We start from the raw sequence: 16,638 nt of genomic DNA, 5'->3' as shown, positions 1-16,638 counted from the left end.
ACATTATGTCTATATACAGTGCTGTAACAATGTGCAAATAGTTAAAGTACAAATGGGAAAATAAATGAACATAAATATAGGTTGTATTTACAATGGTGTTTGTTCTTCACTGGTTGCCCTTTTCTTGTGGCAACAGGTCACAAATCTTGCTGCTGTGATGGCACACTGTGGTTTTTCACCCAGTAGATAAGGGAGTTTATCAAAATGTTGTTTGTTTTCGAATTCTTTGTGGATCTCTGTAATCTGAGGGAAATATGTGTCTCTAATATGGTCATACATTTGGCAGGAGGTTAGGAAGTGCAGCTCAGTTTCCACCTCATTTTGTGGGCAGTGTGTACATATCCTGTCTTCTCTTGAGAGCCAGGTCTGCCTACGGCGGCCTTTCTCAATAGCAAGGCTATGCCCACTGAGCCTGTACATAGTCAAAGCTTTCCTTAAGTTTGGGTCAGTCACAGTGGTCAGGTATTCTGCCACTGTGTACTCTCTGTTTAGGGCCAAATAGCATTCTAGTTTGCTCTGTTTTTTTTGTTAATTCTTTCCAATGTATCAAGTAATTCTCTTTTTGTTTTCTCATGATTGGTTGGGTCTAATTGTGTTGTTGTTGTCCTGGGCCTCTGTGGGGTCTGTTTGTGTTTGTGAACAGAGCCCCAGGACCAGCTTACTTAGGGGAGTCTTCTCCAGGTTCATCTCTCTGTAGGTGATGGCTTTGTTATGGAAGGTTTGGGAATCGTTTCCTTTTAAGTGGTTATAGAATTTAACGTCTCTTTTCTGGATTTTGATAATTAGCGGGTATCGGCCTAATTCTGCTCTGCATGCATTATTTTGTGTTTTTTGTTGTACACAGAGCATATTTTTGCAGAATGCATGCAGAGTCTCAATTTGGTGTTTGTCCCATTTTGTGAATTATTGGTTGGTGAGCGGACCCCAGACCTCACAACCATAAAGGGCAATGGGTTCTATAACTGATTCAAGTATTTTTAGCCAGATCCTAATTGGTATGTCAAATGTTATGTTCCTTTTGATGGCATAGAAGGCCCTTATTGCCTTGTCTCTCAGATCATTCACAGCTTTGTGGAAGTTACCTGTGGCGCTGATGTTTAGGCCGAGGTATGTATCGTTTTTTGTGTGCTCTAGGGCAACAGTGTCTAGATGGAATTTGTATTTGTGGTCCTGGCAACTGGACCTTTTTTGGAACACCATTATTTTTGTCTTACTGAGATTTACTGTCAGGACCCAGGTCTGACAGAATCTGTGCAGAAGATCTAGGTGCTGCTGTAGGCCCTCCTTGGTTGGTGACAGAAGCACCAGATCATCAGCAAACAGTAGACATTTGACTTCAGATTTTAGTAGGGTGAGGCCGGGTGCTGCATACTATTCTAGTGCCCTCGCCAATTCGTTGATATATATGTTGAAGAGGGTAGGGCTTAAACTGCATCCCTGTCTCACTCCACGGCCCTGTGGAAAGAAATGTGTGTGTTTTTTTTGCCTATTTTAACCACACACTTGTTGTTTGTGTACATGGATTTTATAATGTCATATGTTTTTCCCCCAACCCCTCTTTCCATCAATTTGTATAGCAGACCCTCATGCCAAATTGAGTCAAAAGCTTTTTTGAAATCAACAAAGCATGAGAAGACTTTGCCTTTGTTTTGGTTTGTTTGTTTGTCAATCAGGGTGTGCAGGGTGAATACGTGGTCTGTCGTACGGCAATTCCGTAAAAAGCCAATTTGACATTTGCTCAGTACATTGTTTTCACTGAGGAAATGAACTACTCTGCTGTTAATGATAATGCAGAGGATTTTCCCAAGGTTGCTGTTGACGCATATCCCACGGTAGTTATTGGGGTCAAATTTGTCTCCACTTTTGTGGATTGGAGTGATCTGTCCTTGGTTCCAAATATTGGGGAAGATGCCAGAGCTGTCAGCACTCTGATCCTCTCCTCTAGTGCTCTGTTCTTCTCCTGCTCCTGCTCTTTCTCCTGTTGATGTTGTCTCACCACAGTCCAGAGTGCAGATATGTCTCTCTCCACCTCCAGATTTCCAGGTCTAGTTAAGGGGGTGTTGTTGTGCTGAACTGTTGTCTGGGTTTGTGCTGACTGGAGTGTAATCACCTGCTGTTCCAGCTCCACCTGCCTTACCTCCAGCTGGGTGAATTTATCCTTCATTTCAATGAGGGAGTAGTACTCTGTGCTAGGAAGTTGACTTTCTGCTTGGGGTTGCTCTGTGGGGTTATCTTTCTCAAGGGAGAGCTTCTCCTGCTGAGCTATTTCTTTGATTAGGTGAAAGTCCAGCTGGAACTGTTTGGTGTTGCCCTGTACCAATACTGTTCCAGATTTATAGAGATTTATATTACATGACTCAGAGTCCTCGTTGTCTAGTATCCTGAGTTTCCACCCATCGCTAACACCCCCCCTCTTAACAGAGAGGTAGTGTGCTAGTATAGCACTGTGCCATGCCAGGGGATGGTCTGTGTGGATGATAAGGTTGCTTATGTTCCCATTTTTATAAAAGTCAGCAAAAAGTGTCTCCTGATTTCCCCTAAGGAGCTTCATTTTGTACACTTTTCGTGTCTTATCATTCTTTACATACGGAGGGTACTGTATTTTAATTACCTCTGAACAGCGGGAGGGTGCTTCTAAGGCCTCTCCATTTGGTTGGGGTAGACTGTGCGACTCTCCTGCCATTGTTGGGCTCAAGGGCTTTGATACCTCTCACTTCACAAGTCAGTGCTAATTGAAGTGGTATCTCTGTGACTAGCAAGCTTGGTAGCCTTAGCATTCAGTCCATATAAAGTAGAATATATCATTGCAATGTATTTTTCTTCATGGTTTTTGCACCCTCACTCTCTCAGACTCTCTCTCTCCACCATCTATCTCTCTCTCTCCCACCATCTCTCTCTCTCTCTCCCACCATCTATCACTCTCTCCCACTCAACCCTCTCTCTCACACCCACCCACCCACCCTCTCGCTTGCTCTCTCCCACCCTCTTTCTCCCACCCACCCGCTCTCACCCTCTCACTCCTCCCACCATCTCTCTCTTCTCCCACCCACCCTCTCTCTCTCTCCACCCACTCTCTCTCTCTCTCCCCACCCACCCTACTCTCTCTCTCTCTCCCACCCACCCACCCACCCACCCTCTCTCTCTCTCTCACCCACCCACCCTCTCTCTCTCTCTCCCCACCCACTCTCTCTCTCTCCCACCCACCCTCCTCTCTCTCTCCCACCCACTCTCTTCTCTCTCTCCCACCCACCACCTCTCTCTCGCTCTCTCCCACCCACCCACCTCCTCTCTCTCTCACCCACCCACCCTCTCTCTCTCTCTCTCTCCTCCCACTCACTCTTCTCTCTCTCTCCCACCCACCCACCCTCTCTCTCGCTCTCTCCCACCCTCTCTCTCTCTCTCACCCACCCACCCTCTCTCTCTCCCACCATCTCTGTCTCTCTCCCACCATCTCTGTCTCTCTCCCACCATCTCTCTCTCTCTCCCACCCTCTCTTTCCCACCCACCCTCTCTCTCTCTCTCCCACCAACCCACCCTTTCTCCTTCTCTCTCCCACCCACCCACCCACCCTCTCTCTCGCTCTCTCCCACCCTCTCTCTCTCTCTCTCTCCCATCCTCTCTCTCTCTCACCCAACCTCTCTCTCTCTCCCACCCTCTCTCTCTCTCTCTCTCTTCCCATCTCTCTCTCTCTCTCACCCAACCTCTCTCTCTCTCCCACCCACCCTCTTGCTCTCCCACCCACCCTCTCTCTCTCTCCCACCCACCCACCCACTCTCTCTCCCGCCCACCCTTTCTCTCGCTCTCTCCCACCCACCCTCTCTCTTGCTCTCTCCCACCCTCTCTCCCCCTCTCTCTCTCCACTCTCTCTCTCACCCTCTCCCCTCTCCCCCTCTCTCACCCCCCCTCTCTCTCTCCCACTCTCTCTCTCACCCATCCTCTCTCTCTCTCCCACCCTCTCTCCATCTCTCTCTCTCTCCCACCCTCTCTCTCCCACCCTCTCTTTCTCTCCACCCTCTCTCTCTCTCTCTCTCTCTCCCACCAGGTTGTGGGACAGGATGTGAAGGCATAGGGGCCATAGAAATACAATTATATTGACTTCGATGGGAATTTCCGTTCTAGTAATTATATTTTTATGATAGGGGCTAAGGGTTCTTTGGGTCAAAGGTCGTACTCACCCCTTTGCAGATGGACACGGCCTCTTTGGACATTTGCTTGGGGTACGACACGTTGTGCTCCATGATGGACTGGAAGAGCTCGTCCTCATCCTCCCCATCAAAATGGGGGCTGGGGAACAACACATTATATAGAACGTTATATGCATGTTGTAAATATGTTGCCAATATTGTATACATGTTGTAAATAGGTTGTGAATGTTATATACATATTGTAAATATGTTGAGAATGTTTATATACATGTTGTAATAGGTTGAGAATGTTATATACATGTTGTAAATATGTTGTGAATGTTATATACATGTTGTAAATATGTTGACAATATCATGTAAATGTTAACAGAATGTGTAGTACATCTGTATATCTTATCAGTAATTCACCTTTATTCAAACAGGTAAATTGATGATAATCTATCTAGTATCTTAATGTCATAGCTATTTTTCAGGGGTCATTGCTAAACAGGGCCCAGTTCGCAACTCAGCAGTCTGCAATGCAGATGTCAAGTGTATAAAAAGCCAGAATTTTAGGAGGACAAAGACAATTAGAAATGTCATGCTGGCTACACAAATAGCCAGAAGAGCTGGCCTCACAGGACTGCTTAAAACAGCTTGGCAGAAAAAGGGAAACATTTGCTTTGAAAAACACCAATTTGACAAAGTGTGCTGTGGTGATTGTGTCCGACACTAGCTTGAAAGTTTAAATTTTTGTATCGAGGGGATTCCAAGCCTATTTGAAAAGAGTATTGTGGGGGAAAATGAAGTCAAAAGGTTGTTGCCAGAGGCATTATCGGTCCAAAACCAGAATAAACATGAACTAACCTTCAACTACCAGGTTAACCCTTCGATGTCCTAAAGTTCCAAACATGGAAGTATTTTATTTGGTGATTAACATTTACACTTGGGTACCAAGGCATCTGCTCAAAGCCATTGGATGTGTGTATATTCTACCCTTTCTCAGTCCAGTAATACAACCGAATAAGGGTTGTTATAGTGGCTTGTCGAGAGAGAGACAGAGAGAGAGAGAGAGAGAGAGAAATAAATAAATACAAATTAAAAAGTAACGAAACGGAAGATAAAAATCAACGAAAGAGGTCTAGACTGTAGAGAGCGCAAGAAACAAGTTCCAGACAAAAATTGCCAGCTGGGAGGAAAATGGACTAGATGGTCCAGCTGTTTTCTCCCTCCACCTCTATCATTACAAACCATAATGTGTGCATTGTGACACTTCATAAATGTATTATTTTTCATTTCCACTAGACTAAACCCTTTGGCAAGAGATAGCTAGGCTGCTTTCTGCTCTCTTTATCTGATATACAGTACACTGCACTGAACACTCTTGAGAGGGAAACACACACACACATAAACACACCTCCCTCCCACCCACACACTCCGCCCATCCTGAGGTCATATAAGCCAATTGAACTACTTTCGGCCTGTGAGTGTGTACTGTGAAAGGGTATAAAACCCAAAGTTGCTAACAACATTTCCTGCCCCAGGTACTTCCCTCAGTGGATGGCTTGGCTGCTGCTCATTCATCACAGTCTGTTTCTGCCCAGTGAACGGGACGGGATGAGGCTCCTGGCCACTGGAGCCCCAAACACACAGGGAGTAAACAAACCCATCACACCTACTGAACACGGCAGCAAGGAGTTAGCCCTGGCTGCATCTCAAATGGTGCCCCATAGGGCTCTGGTCAGAAGTAGTGTACTATATAGGGAATAGGATACCATTTGGGACGCAAACCCAGAGTATCCGTTAGTGTAGCCGCTTAGCCAGTCAACTGACTAACTTTTTGAGTTGCCCTTACTGATGGTTGGGACTGTTATGGACATAACTGAAAAGCATCTGTTAACCCTTTACATTCATGCCTGTATACGGGTTGAAAATGACAGATTTGGGCACTGATAAATGGCTAAATTGGAACGGCAGTGGCTGTACAGTAACATGCTATACATGACGTCAGAGCTCTGGCTCTACACTTCACAGCACTGTATGGGTTTTGACTGACAGCTGTTCTGAACTTGAGCACCGTGCGCGACAATAAGTTGCCCCCTTCCCTCCAGGTAATTGAACAGCTTTGCAATGTTTTGTTGTGTGAGTGAAATATACCGCTTTGATATCATACAATAAAGTCAAACACGCTTGAGTCAAAATGTGCACTTTACATTTCCATATCAATTATACTAATGTCATATACAGTGTCAACGTATAATGTTTGATGTACAGTTACAAGATGACACGGCGTCATACCCTGGGTTGTTCTGAACAGAATGAGCCTATGTTTGTTTATTGTGAAGAAAATTCACCGCGTCACACGCACCTGAATGCACTCATGACCGCTTTCTATGCGGACCAAATAGTTGAAGACTCTTCTTTGAGTCATAAAAGTGCATTGAAATTACTTAGGAATTGCGCACACTTTGGAGAGGTGTGTGGCCCCTTAGATACACCAGTTAGTCCTCTCACTCAAACCCTTGGAATTGTTTCGTCTTATGTTGCACTACCCCACATTTTACAGGACAATTCTTATCATGTTACTTAATGTATCCAGAGCATTTTTCAGATTTCGTTATCAACATATGCATCCAAAAGTACAGTAAACGTAAACTGCACATAAAATCCACAGTGTAATGTTTGGATTCAGTCTTGTGTCAGGTGAATCTGTTGTGTCCTCACCTTTGGTCTAATAATTTTCCCATTATCTCCCAACTGTTCCCTTTCAATTGCTACCCTGGTTATGCATTTCATATTACTTCTGTAAGAAACATTTCAATTTAGCCCTATCCATATAGGCCAATTCCCACAAGTGTAAAGGGTTAAGGGCACAGAATATCAACCCGGTCTCAGAGCATTTCGTATAATTCTGTACGTACATCCGATACACTCCATTTCGTATGATATGTTACCAATTACAATTCACAATATACACTACCAGTCAAAGGTTTGGACACACCTACTCATTAGTTTTTCTTTATTTTTTACTATCTTCTACATTGCAGAATAATAGTGAAGACATCAAAACTATGAAATAACATATGGGCAATGTCCCAGGAGAGGGGGGCAGATGGGTGATGACAGTGTGTGTGTGTGTGTGTGTGTGTGTGTGTGCTTTCGTAATCATGACACTGGATTACTGTAAAGTCAAGTGTGAAGGTGATCCAACCGTGTCTTTATGTAGAAACCTGAAGGATTTGCACATGTGTGTGTCTGTTTGCTTGTGTGTGTGTGTGTGTGTGTGTGTGTGTGTGTGTGTGTGTGTGTGTGTGTGTATTGAGAGGTGGGGGGCACGCTCACCTGTCCTGCCAACATTTCGTAGAGCAGCACTCCGTATGCCCACCAGTCTACTGATAGCCCATATGGCTGATATGCAATAATCTGGAGAGACAGAGAGAGAGAGAGAGAGAGAGATAGACAGAGAGCGTGAGAGATAGACAGAGAAAGAGAGAGTGAGAGTGAGAGTGAGAGTGAGAGTGAGAGTGAGAGTGAGTGAGAGAGAGAGAGAGAGAGAGAGAAGGATGAAGAGTTACATGGGATTAGATAAGACAATATACATGTTCACACAAGCTGAAACGCTGGCAAAGTATATACATATTACAGACAGAAACAGACACATTTCACTTTCAGTCTCACACCACACTCTTCATCAGCTACAGTAACACATACGTATGCACACACACACACACACACTAGCCTTTCACATTGTCGGCACAATATGTCTATCGCTAACTGACAGTGCCGGGTGAGCCCGAGACACATGCCTTCCACACTCACCCCACCAGTCAATCTAGATCTTATTAGCAATTAGCATCCTCTTCTAGAGGGAACCTGGTTCATTACTGAGAGAGCAGGTACATCCTGTCAACCAGTTTCACCATCTGCTGTTGTATCACCCTAGCTTATCATTGAATCCATTCTAATGAAGACATAAAACAGCCTAGTTGGAGTGAAGTACAGCTATGTTGTAGGGGGAAATCCACTGATGCAAAGTAAAGTACTGTTATGACGTCAATGGGGGAATTCACTGATGCAAAATAAATGGAGGGAGACAATGTTATTGTTTTGTGAAGTGGTGGGTGGTATACCTCTACTTGTGCAGTAACAGCTGGGGTAAGTACGCCTACGAGAACACATACAGTGAGGGAAAAAAGTATTTGATCCCCTGCTGATTTTGTACGTTTGCCCACTGACAAAGACATGATCAGTCTATAATTTTAATGGTAGGTTTATTTGAACCGTGAGAGACAGAATAACAACAACAAAATCCAGAAAAACGCATGACAAAAATGTTATAAATTGATTTGCATTTTAATTAGGGAAATACGTTTTTGACCCCTTTGCAAAACATGACTTAGTACTTGGTGGGAAAACCCTTGTTGGCAATCACAGAGGTCAGACGTTTCTTGTAGTTGGCCACCAGGTTTGCACACATCTCAGGAGGGATTTTGTCCCACTCTTCTTTGCAGATCTTCTCCAAGTCATTAAGGTTTCGAGGCTGACGTTTGGCAACTCGAACCTTCAGCTCCCTCCACAGATTTTCTATGGGATTAAGGTCTGGAGACTGGCTAGGCCACTCCAGGACCTTAATGTGCTTCTTCTTGAGCCACTCCTTTGTTGCCTTAGCCCGTGTGTTTTGGGTCATTGTCATGCTGGAATACCCATCCACGACCCATTTTCAATGCCCTGGCTGAGGGAAGGAGGTTCTCACCCAAGATTTGACGGTACATGGCCCCGTCCATCGTCCCTTTGATGCAGTGAAGTTGTCCTGTCCCCTTAGCAGAAAAACACCCCCAAAGCATAATGTTTCCACCTCCATGTTTGACGGTGGGGGTGGGGATGGTGTTCTTGGGGTCATAGGCAGCATTCCTCCTCCTCCAAACACGGCGAGTTGAGTTGATGCCAAAGAGCTCGATTTTGGTCTCATCTGACCACAACACTTTCACCCAGTTCTCCTCTGAATCATTCAGATGTTACATATACATTTTACATTTTAGTCATTTAGCAGACGCTCTTATCCAGAGCGACTTACAGGAGCAATTAGGGTTAAGTGCCTTGCTCAAGGGCACATTAACGTCATTTAGCAGACGCTCTTAGCCAGAGCGACTCACAAATTGGTGCGTTCACCCTATAGCCAGTGGGATAACCACTTTACAATTTGGGGGGGGGGGGGGTTAGAAGGAACACTTTATCCTATCCCAGGTATTCCTTAAAGAGGTGGGGTTTCAAATGTCTCCGGAAGGTGGTGAGTGACTCCGCTGTCCTGGCGTCGTGAGGGAGCTTGTTCCACCATTGGGGTGCCAGAGCAGCGAACAGTTTTGACTGGGCTGAGCGGGAGCTATGGTTCCGCAGAGGAAGGGGAGCCAGCAGGCCAGAGGTGGATGAACGCAATGCCCTCGTTTGGGTGTAGGGACTGATCAGAGCCTGAAGGTACAGAGGTGCCGTTCCCCTCACTGCTCCATAGGCAAGCACCATGGTCTTGTAGCGGATGCGAGCTTCAACTGGAAGCCAGTGGAGTGTGCGGAGGAGGGGGGTGACATGAGAGAACTTGGGAAGGTTGAACACCAGACGGGCTGCGGCATTCTGGATGAGTTGTAGGGGTTTAATGGCACAGGCAGGGAGGCCAGCCAACAGCGAGTTGCAGTAGTCCAGACGGGAGATGACAAGTGCCTGGATTAGGACCTGTGCCGCTTCCTGTGTAAGGCAGGGTCGTACTCTCCGAATGTTGTAGAGCATGAACCTGCAGGAGCGGGTCACCGCCTTGATGTTGGCGGAGAACGACAGGGTGTTGTCCAGGGTCACGCCTAGGCTCTTCGCACTCTGGGAGGAGGACACAGCGGAGTTGTCAACCGTGATGGCGAGATCATGGAACGGGCAGTCCTTCCCCGGGAGGAAGAGCAGCTCCGTCTTGCCAGGGTTCAGCTTGAGGTGGTGATCCGTCATCCATACTGATATGTCTGCCAGACATGCAGAGATGCGATTCGCCACCTGGTTATCAGAAGGGGGAAAGGAGAAGATTAGTTGTGTATCGTCAGCGTAGCAATGATAGGAAAGGCCATGTGAGGATATGACAGAGCCAAGTGACTTGGTGTATAGGGAGAAAAGGAGAGGGCCTAGAACTGAGCCCTGGGGGACACCAGTGGTGAGAGCACGTGGTGCGGAGACAGCTTCTCGCCACGCCACTTGGTAGGAGCGACCGGTCAGGTAGGACGCAATCCAGGAGTGAGCCGCGCCGGAGATGCCCAGCTCGGAGAGGGTGGAGAGGAGGATCTGATGGTTCACAGTATCAAAGGCAGCAGACAGGTCTAGAAGGACAAGAGCAGAGGAGAGAGAGTTAGCTTTAGCAGTGCGGAGAGTCTCCGTGACACAGAGAAGAGCAGTCTCAGTTGAATGACCAGTCCTGAAACCTGATTGGTTTGGATCAAGAAGGTCATTCTGAGAGAGATAGCAAGAGAGTTGGCTAAAGACGGCACGCTCAATAGTTTTGGAAAGAAAAGAAAGAAGGGATACTGGTCTGTAGTTGTTGACATCAGTGGGGTCGAGTGTTGGTTTTTTGAGAAGGGGAGCAACTCTCGCTCTCTTGAAGACGGAAGGGACATGACCAGCGGTCAAGGATGAGTTGATCAGCGAGGTGAGGTAGGGGAGAAGGTCACCGGAGATGGTCTGGAGAAGGGAGGAGGGGATGGGGTCAAGCGGGCAGGTTGTTGGGCGGCCTGCAGTCACAAGTCGCAGGATTTTATCTGGAGAGAGAGGGGAGAAAGAAGTCAAAGCATAGGGTAGGGCAGTGTGAGCAGGACCAGCAGTGTCATTAGACTTAACAAACGAGGATCGGATGTCGTCAACCTTCTTTTCAAAGTGGTTGACGAAGTCATCCACAGAGAGAGAGGAGGGGGGGGGGGGGGGGGGGGGAGGATTCAGGAGGGAGGAAAATGTGGCAAAGAGCTTCCTAGGGTTAGAGGCAGATGCTTGGAATTTAGAGTGGTAGAAGGTGGCCTTAGCAGCAGAAACAGATGAAGAAAATGTAGAGAGGAGGGAGTGAAAAGATGCCAGGTCGGCAGGGAGTTTAGTTTTCTTCCATTTCCGCTCCGCTGCCCGGAGCTCTGTTCTGTGAGCTCGCAATGAGTCATCAAGCCACGGAGCTGGAGGGGAGGACCGAGCCGGCCGGGAGGATAGGGGACACAGAGAGTCAAAGGATGCAGAAAGGGAGGAGAGGAGGGTTGAGGAGGCAGAATCAGGAGATTGGAGGGAGAAGGATTGAGCAGAGGGAAGAGATGATAGGATGGAAGAGGAGAGAGTAGTGGGAGAGAGAGCGCGAAGGTTGCGGCGGCGCATTACCATCTGTGTAGGGGCAGAGTGAGTAGTGTGGGAGGAGAGCGAGAGAGAAAAGGAAACAAAGTAGTGGTCGGAGACATGGAGGGGAGTTGCAGTGAGATTAGTAGAGGAGCAGCATCTAGTGAAGATGAGGTCAAGCGTATTGCCTGCCTTGTGAGTAGGGGGGGACGGTGAGAGGGTGAGGTCAAAAGAGGAGAGGAGTGGAAAGAAGGAGGCAGAGAGAAATGAGTCAAATGTGGACATAGGGAGGTTGAAATCCCCCAAAACTGTGAGGGGTGAGCCATCCTCAGGGAAGGAACTTATCAAGGCGTCAAGCTCATTGATGAACTCTCCAAGGGAACCTGGAGGGCGATAGATGACAAGGATATTAAGCTTAAATGGGCTAGTGACTGTGACAGCATGGAATTCAAATGAGGAGATAGACAGATGGGTTAGGGGAAAAATTGAGAATGTCCACTTGGGAGAGATGAGGATTCCTGTACCACCACCCCTCTGACCAGATGCTCTCGGGGTATGCGAGAACACATGGTCAGACGAGGAGAGAGCAGTAGGAGTAGCAGTGTTTTCAGTGGTGATCCATGTTTCCGTCAGCGCCAGGAAGTCGAGGGACTGGAGGTTGGCATAGGCTGGGATGAAGTCAGCTTTGTTGGCAGCAGAACGGCAGTTCCAGAGGCTGCCTGCGACCTGGAACTCCACGTGGGTGGTGCGTGCAGGGACCACCAGGTTAGAGAGGCAGCAGCCACGCGGTGTGGTGCGTTTGTGTAGCCTGTGCAGAGAGGAGAGAACAGGGATAGGCAGAGGCATAGTTGACAGGCTGTAGCAAATGGCTACAAAAATGCAGAGGAGATCGGAATGAAATGAGCTAAGCATCTGGGAGCGGAGAGAGCAGGGCCTCCCTCACCAAAAACGTCTACCTCAGAAACTAAAATTGTTTCACTGAACCACCCGAACAAAAACTCTCCCAACTTCCGCCTTTAGAAATCAGAATTGTTGTGAACCACAGCGGTTCAATGTTTAAAGGAATAGACTCAACCCACTTTATTCAGCTAGCCAACTATGACACCATAGCTAACTAGCAAGCTAGCATCCAATAACAATAACACACCGTTTAGCACCAACACTTGGTCACAACAAACCACCAATAGTGTGATAACACACTAAACAGATCATTCGTGTCTGTGTCAAGTTCCTTTCATGACGCAGCAATGATTAGACGTTGGCTAGCTAGGACAAGTATATTGTATTTAGCTACTACCGTACAGTTAGCTGGTCGTGTTGGGTAGCTAGCAATGGCCACTGTGTTGACTTTGTTTGAAGAACGGCTAGCTAGCTAGCTTCGTGCTACACCCGGCACACAATGGCTATTGTGTTGACTCTGACTCTGTTCGAAAAAACGGCTAGGTAGCTCGCTTCGTGCTACAGCCGGCACTGCCAAGACACAGTAACTACACACAACAACCCACGATGCCTAGCTATGACGCCGTAGCTAACTTGCAAGCTAGCATCCATTAACACACAATTTAGCATCAATACTTGGTTACAACAAACTGCCAAGAGTGTGTTAGCACACTAAACAGATAATTCAAGTCCGTGTCTAGTTCCTTTCATAACGCAGCAAAAAATTAAACGTTGGCTAGCACTACATTAACATTGGAACCAGCTCTCTAGCGTTGCTAATCGTTACCAGTAGCTACCCGCTAGCTAGCTAGCCTCGTGCTTCGATACTAACCTACAATTACCTACGGAAACCTACAATAACAACAATACTAACCTATAATAAATACAATACCTAACTACGGCTAACTACCTACCTACGATCTAATACATGGTTAAGCAAAAAAATTAAACGTTGGCTAGCACTACATTAACATTGGAACCAGCTCTCTAGCGTTGCTAATCGTTACCAGTAGCTACCCGCTAGCTAGCTAGCCTCGTGCTTCGATACTAACCTACAATTACCTACGGAAACCTACAATAACAACAATACTAACCTATAATAAATACAATACCTAACTACGGCTAACTACCTACCTACGATCTAATACATGGTTAAGCAAAAAAATTTAACGTTGGCTAGCACTACATTAACATTGGAACCAGCTCTCTAGCGTTGCTAATCGTTACCAGTAGCTACCCGCTAGCTAGCTAGCCTCGTGCTTCGATACTAACCTACAATTACCTACGGAAACCTACAATAACAACAATACTAACCTATAATAAATACAATACCTAACTACAGCTGACTACCTACCTACGATCTAATACATGGTTAAGCTTTACTCAACACCATATGAGAAGCTTACCTCCTGCTTACCTCCAGCTAGAGAAAAACACGACTTGGGGCTAGCCATTGTAAGTTCAGAGTAAGTTCATGTTCATTGGCAATCTTCAGACGGGCCTGTATATGTGCTTTCTTGAGCAGGGGGACCTTGCGGGCGCTGCAGGATTTCAGTCCTTCACGGCGTAGTGTGTTACCAATTGTTATCTTGGTGACTATGGTCCCAGCTGCCTTGAGATCATTGACAAGATCCTCCTGTGTAGTTCTGGGCTGATTCCTCACCGTTCTCATGATCATTGCAACTCCACGAGGTGAGATCTTGCATGGAGCCCCAGGCCGAGGGAGATTGACAGTTATTTTGTGTTTCTTTCATTTGCGAATAATTGCACCAACTGTTGTCACCTTCTCACCAAGCTGCTTGGCGATGGTCTTGTAGCCCATTCCAGCCTTGTGTAGGTCTACAATCTTGTTCCTGACATCCTTGGAGAGCTCTTTGGTCTTGGCCATGGTGGAGAGTTTGGAATCTGATTGATTGATTGCTTCTGTGGACAGATGTCTTTTATACAAGTAACAAACTGAGATTAGGAGCACTCCCTTTAAGAGTGTGCTCCTAATCTCAGCTCGTTACCTGTATAAAAGACACCTGGGAGCTGAGGGGGTCAAATACTTATTTCCCTCATTAAAATGCAAATGAATTTATAACATTTTTGACATGCATTTTTCTGGATTTATTTGTTGTTACTCTGTCTCTCACTGTTCAAAAAAACCTACCATTAAAATTATAGACTGATCATTTCTTTGTCAGTGGGCAAACTTACAAAATCAGCAGGGGATCAAATACTTTTTTACCTCACTGTATGCATGCATGTGCATATAAAGGGACTTTCATTGAACATACAGTGGGGAAAAAAAGTATTTAGTCAGCCACCAATTGTGCAAGTTCTCCCACTTAAAAATATGAGAGAGGCCTGTAATTTTCATCATAGGTACACGTCAACTATGACAGACAAAATGAGAAAAAAAAATCCCGAAAATCACATTGTAGGATTTTTTATGAATTTATTTGCAAATTATGGTGGAAAATAAGTATTTGGTCAATAACAAAAGTTTCTCAATACTTTGTTATATACCCTTTGTTGGCAATGACACAGGTCAAACGTTTTCTGTAAGTCTTCACAAGGTTTTCACACACTGTTGCTGGTATTTTGGCCCATTCCTCCATGCAGATCTCCTCTAGAGCAGTGATGTTTTGGGGCTGTCGCTGGGCAATACGGACTTTCAACTCCCTCCAAAGATTTTCTATGGGGTTGAGATCTGGAGACTGGCTAGGCCACTCCAGGACCTTGAAATGCTTCTTACGAAGCCACTCCTTCATTGCCCGGGCGGTGTGTTTGGGATCATTGTCATGCTGAAAGACCCAGCCACGTTTCATCTTCAATGCCCTTGCTGATGGAAGGAGGTTTTCACTCAAAATCTCACGATACATGGCCCCATTCATTCTTTCCTTTACACGGATCAGTCGTCCTGGTCCCTTTGCAGAAAAACAGCCCCAAAGCATGATGTTTCCACCCCCATGCTTCACAGTAGGTATGGTGTTCTTTGGATGCAACTCAGCATTCTTTGTCCTCCAAACACGACGAGTTGAGTTTTGACCAAAAAGTTCTATTTTGGTTTCATCTGACCATATGACATTCTCCCAATCCTCTTCTGGATCATCCAAATGCACTCTAGCAAACTTCAGACGGGCCTGGACATGTACTGGCTTAAGCAGGGGGACACGTCTGGCACTGCAGGATTTGAGTCCCTGGCAGCGTAGTGTGTTACTGATGGTAGGCTTTGTTACTTTGGTCCCAGCTCTCTGCAGGTCATTCACTAGGTCCCCCCGTGTGGTTCTGGGATTTCTGCTCACCGTTCTTGTGATCATTTTGACCCCACGGGGTGAGATCTTGCGTGGAGCCCCAGATCGAGGGAGATTATCAGTGGTCTTGTATGTCTTCCATTTCCTAATAATTGCTCCCACAGTTGATTTCTTCAAACCAAGCAGCTTACCTATTGCAGATTCAGTCTTCCCAGCCTGGTGCAGGTCTACAATTTTGTTTCTGGTGTCCTTTGACAGCACTTTGGTCTTGGCCATAGTGGAGTTTGGAGTGTGACTGTTTGAGGTTGTGGACAGGTGTCTTTTATACTGATAACAAGATCAAACAGGTGCCATTAATACAGGTAACGAGTGGAGGACAGAGGAGCCTCTTAAAGAAGAAGTTAAAGGTCTGTGAGAGCCAGAAATCTTGCTTGTTTGTAGGTGACCAAATACTTATTTTCCACCATAATTTGCAAATAAATTCATTAAAAATCTTACAATGTGATTTTCTGGATTTTTTTCTTCTCATTTTGTCTGTCATAGTTGACGTGTACCTATGATGAAAATTACAGGCCTCTCTCATCTTTTTAAGTGGGAGAACTTGCACAATTGGTGGCTGACTAAATACTTTCTTTCTCCACTGTATGGTAGAAGCAGAGAACAATACAACTGAAGCCCCAACAGTGCTAGGGGAGAAGCAGCTACACAAATAGAAGGCTACCGGTAGAGATGAAGCTGAAGAGGTGCCTTGAGTATTAGAAGAAAAACAAGAGTGTCTTACTGTGTCATGTTGGAAAGTGTCTCAAATGGGAACTTGTAATCTGTGTCTTTTCACAGGACGTGTTCAATAAATGAGTGCATAAACAAATACATCAACACTCCCTCTTTCTCCCCTCCCCCGCTCCAGTGGGTGATACAGACAGATTGGAAGAGAGGACAAGAAAGAAGGGGAAAAGCGAGGGATTGCCAGAGGGAGGGCATCAATAAAAGATAGGCAATTATGT

General features: G+C 46.0%; 1 protein-coding gene across 1 annotated transcript in view; it reads right to left on the bottom strand.

The window, feature by feature from the left end:
* LOC311131154 (protein kinase C alpha type-like) overlaps window positions 1-16,638 on the bottom strand; it is a 206,223-nt gene that overhangs the window by 15,518 nt on the left and 174,067 nt on the right. The window contains 3 exon segments of the mRNA XM_084163991.1: window positions 4,176-4,277; window positions 4,279-4,284; window positions 7,467-7,547. Coding sequence (XP_084020117.1) covers window positions 4,176-4,277; window positions 4,279-4,284; window positions 7,467-7,547 — 189 coding nt within the window.

This window comes from Coregonus lavaretus (assembly GCF_964263955.1).
Source record: "Coregonus lavaretus genome assembly, chromosome: 6".
NCBI lineage: Eukaryota > Metazoa > Chordata > Actinopteri > Salmoniformes > Salmonidae > Coregonus > Coregonus lavaretus.
This window is presented reverse-complemented; position numbering and strand designations above follow the sequence as displayed.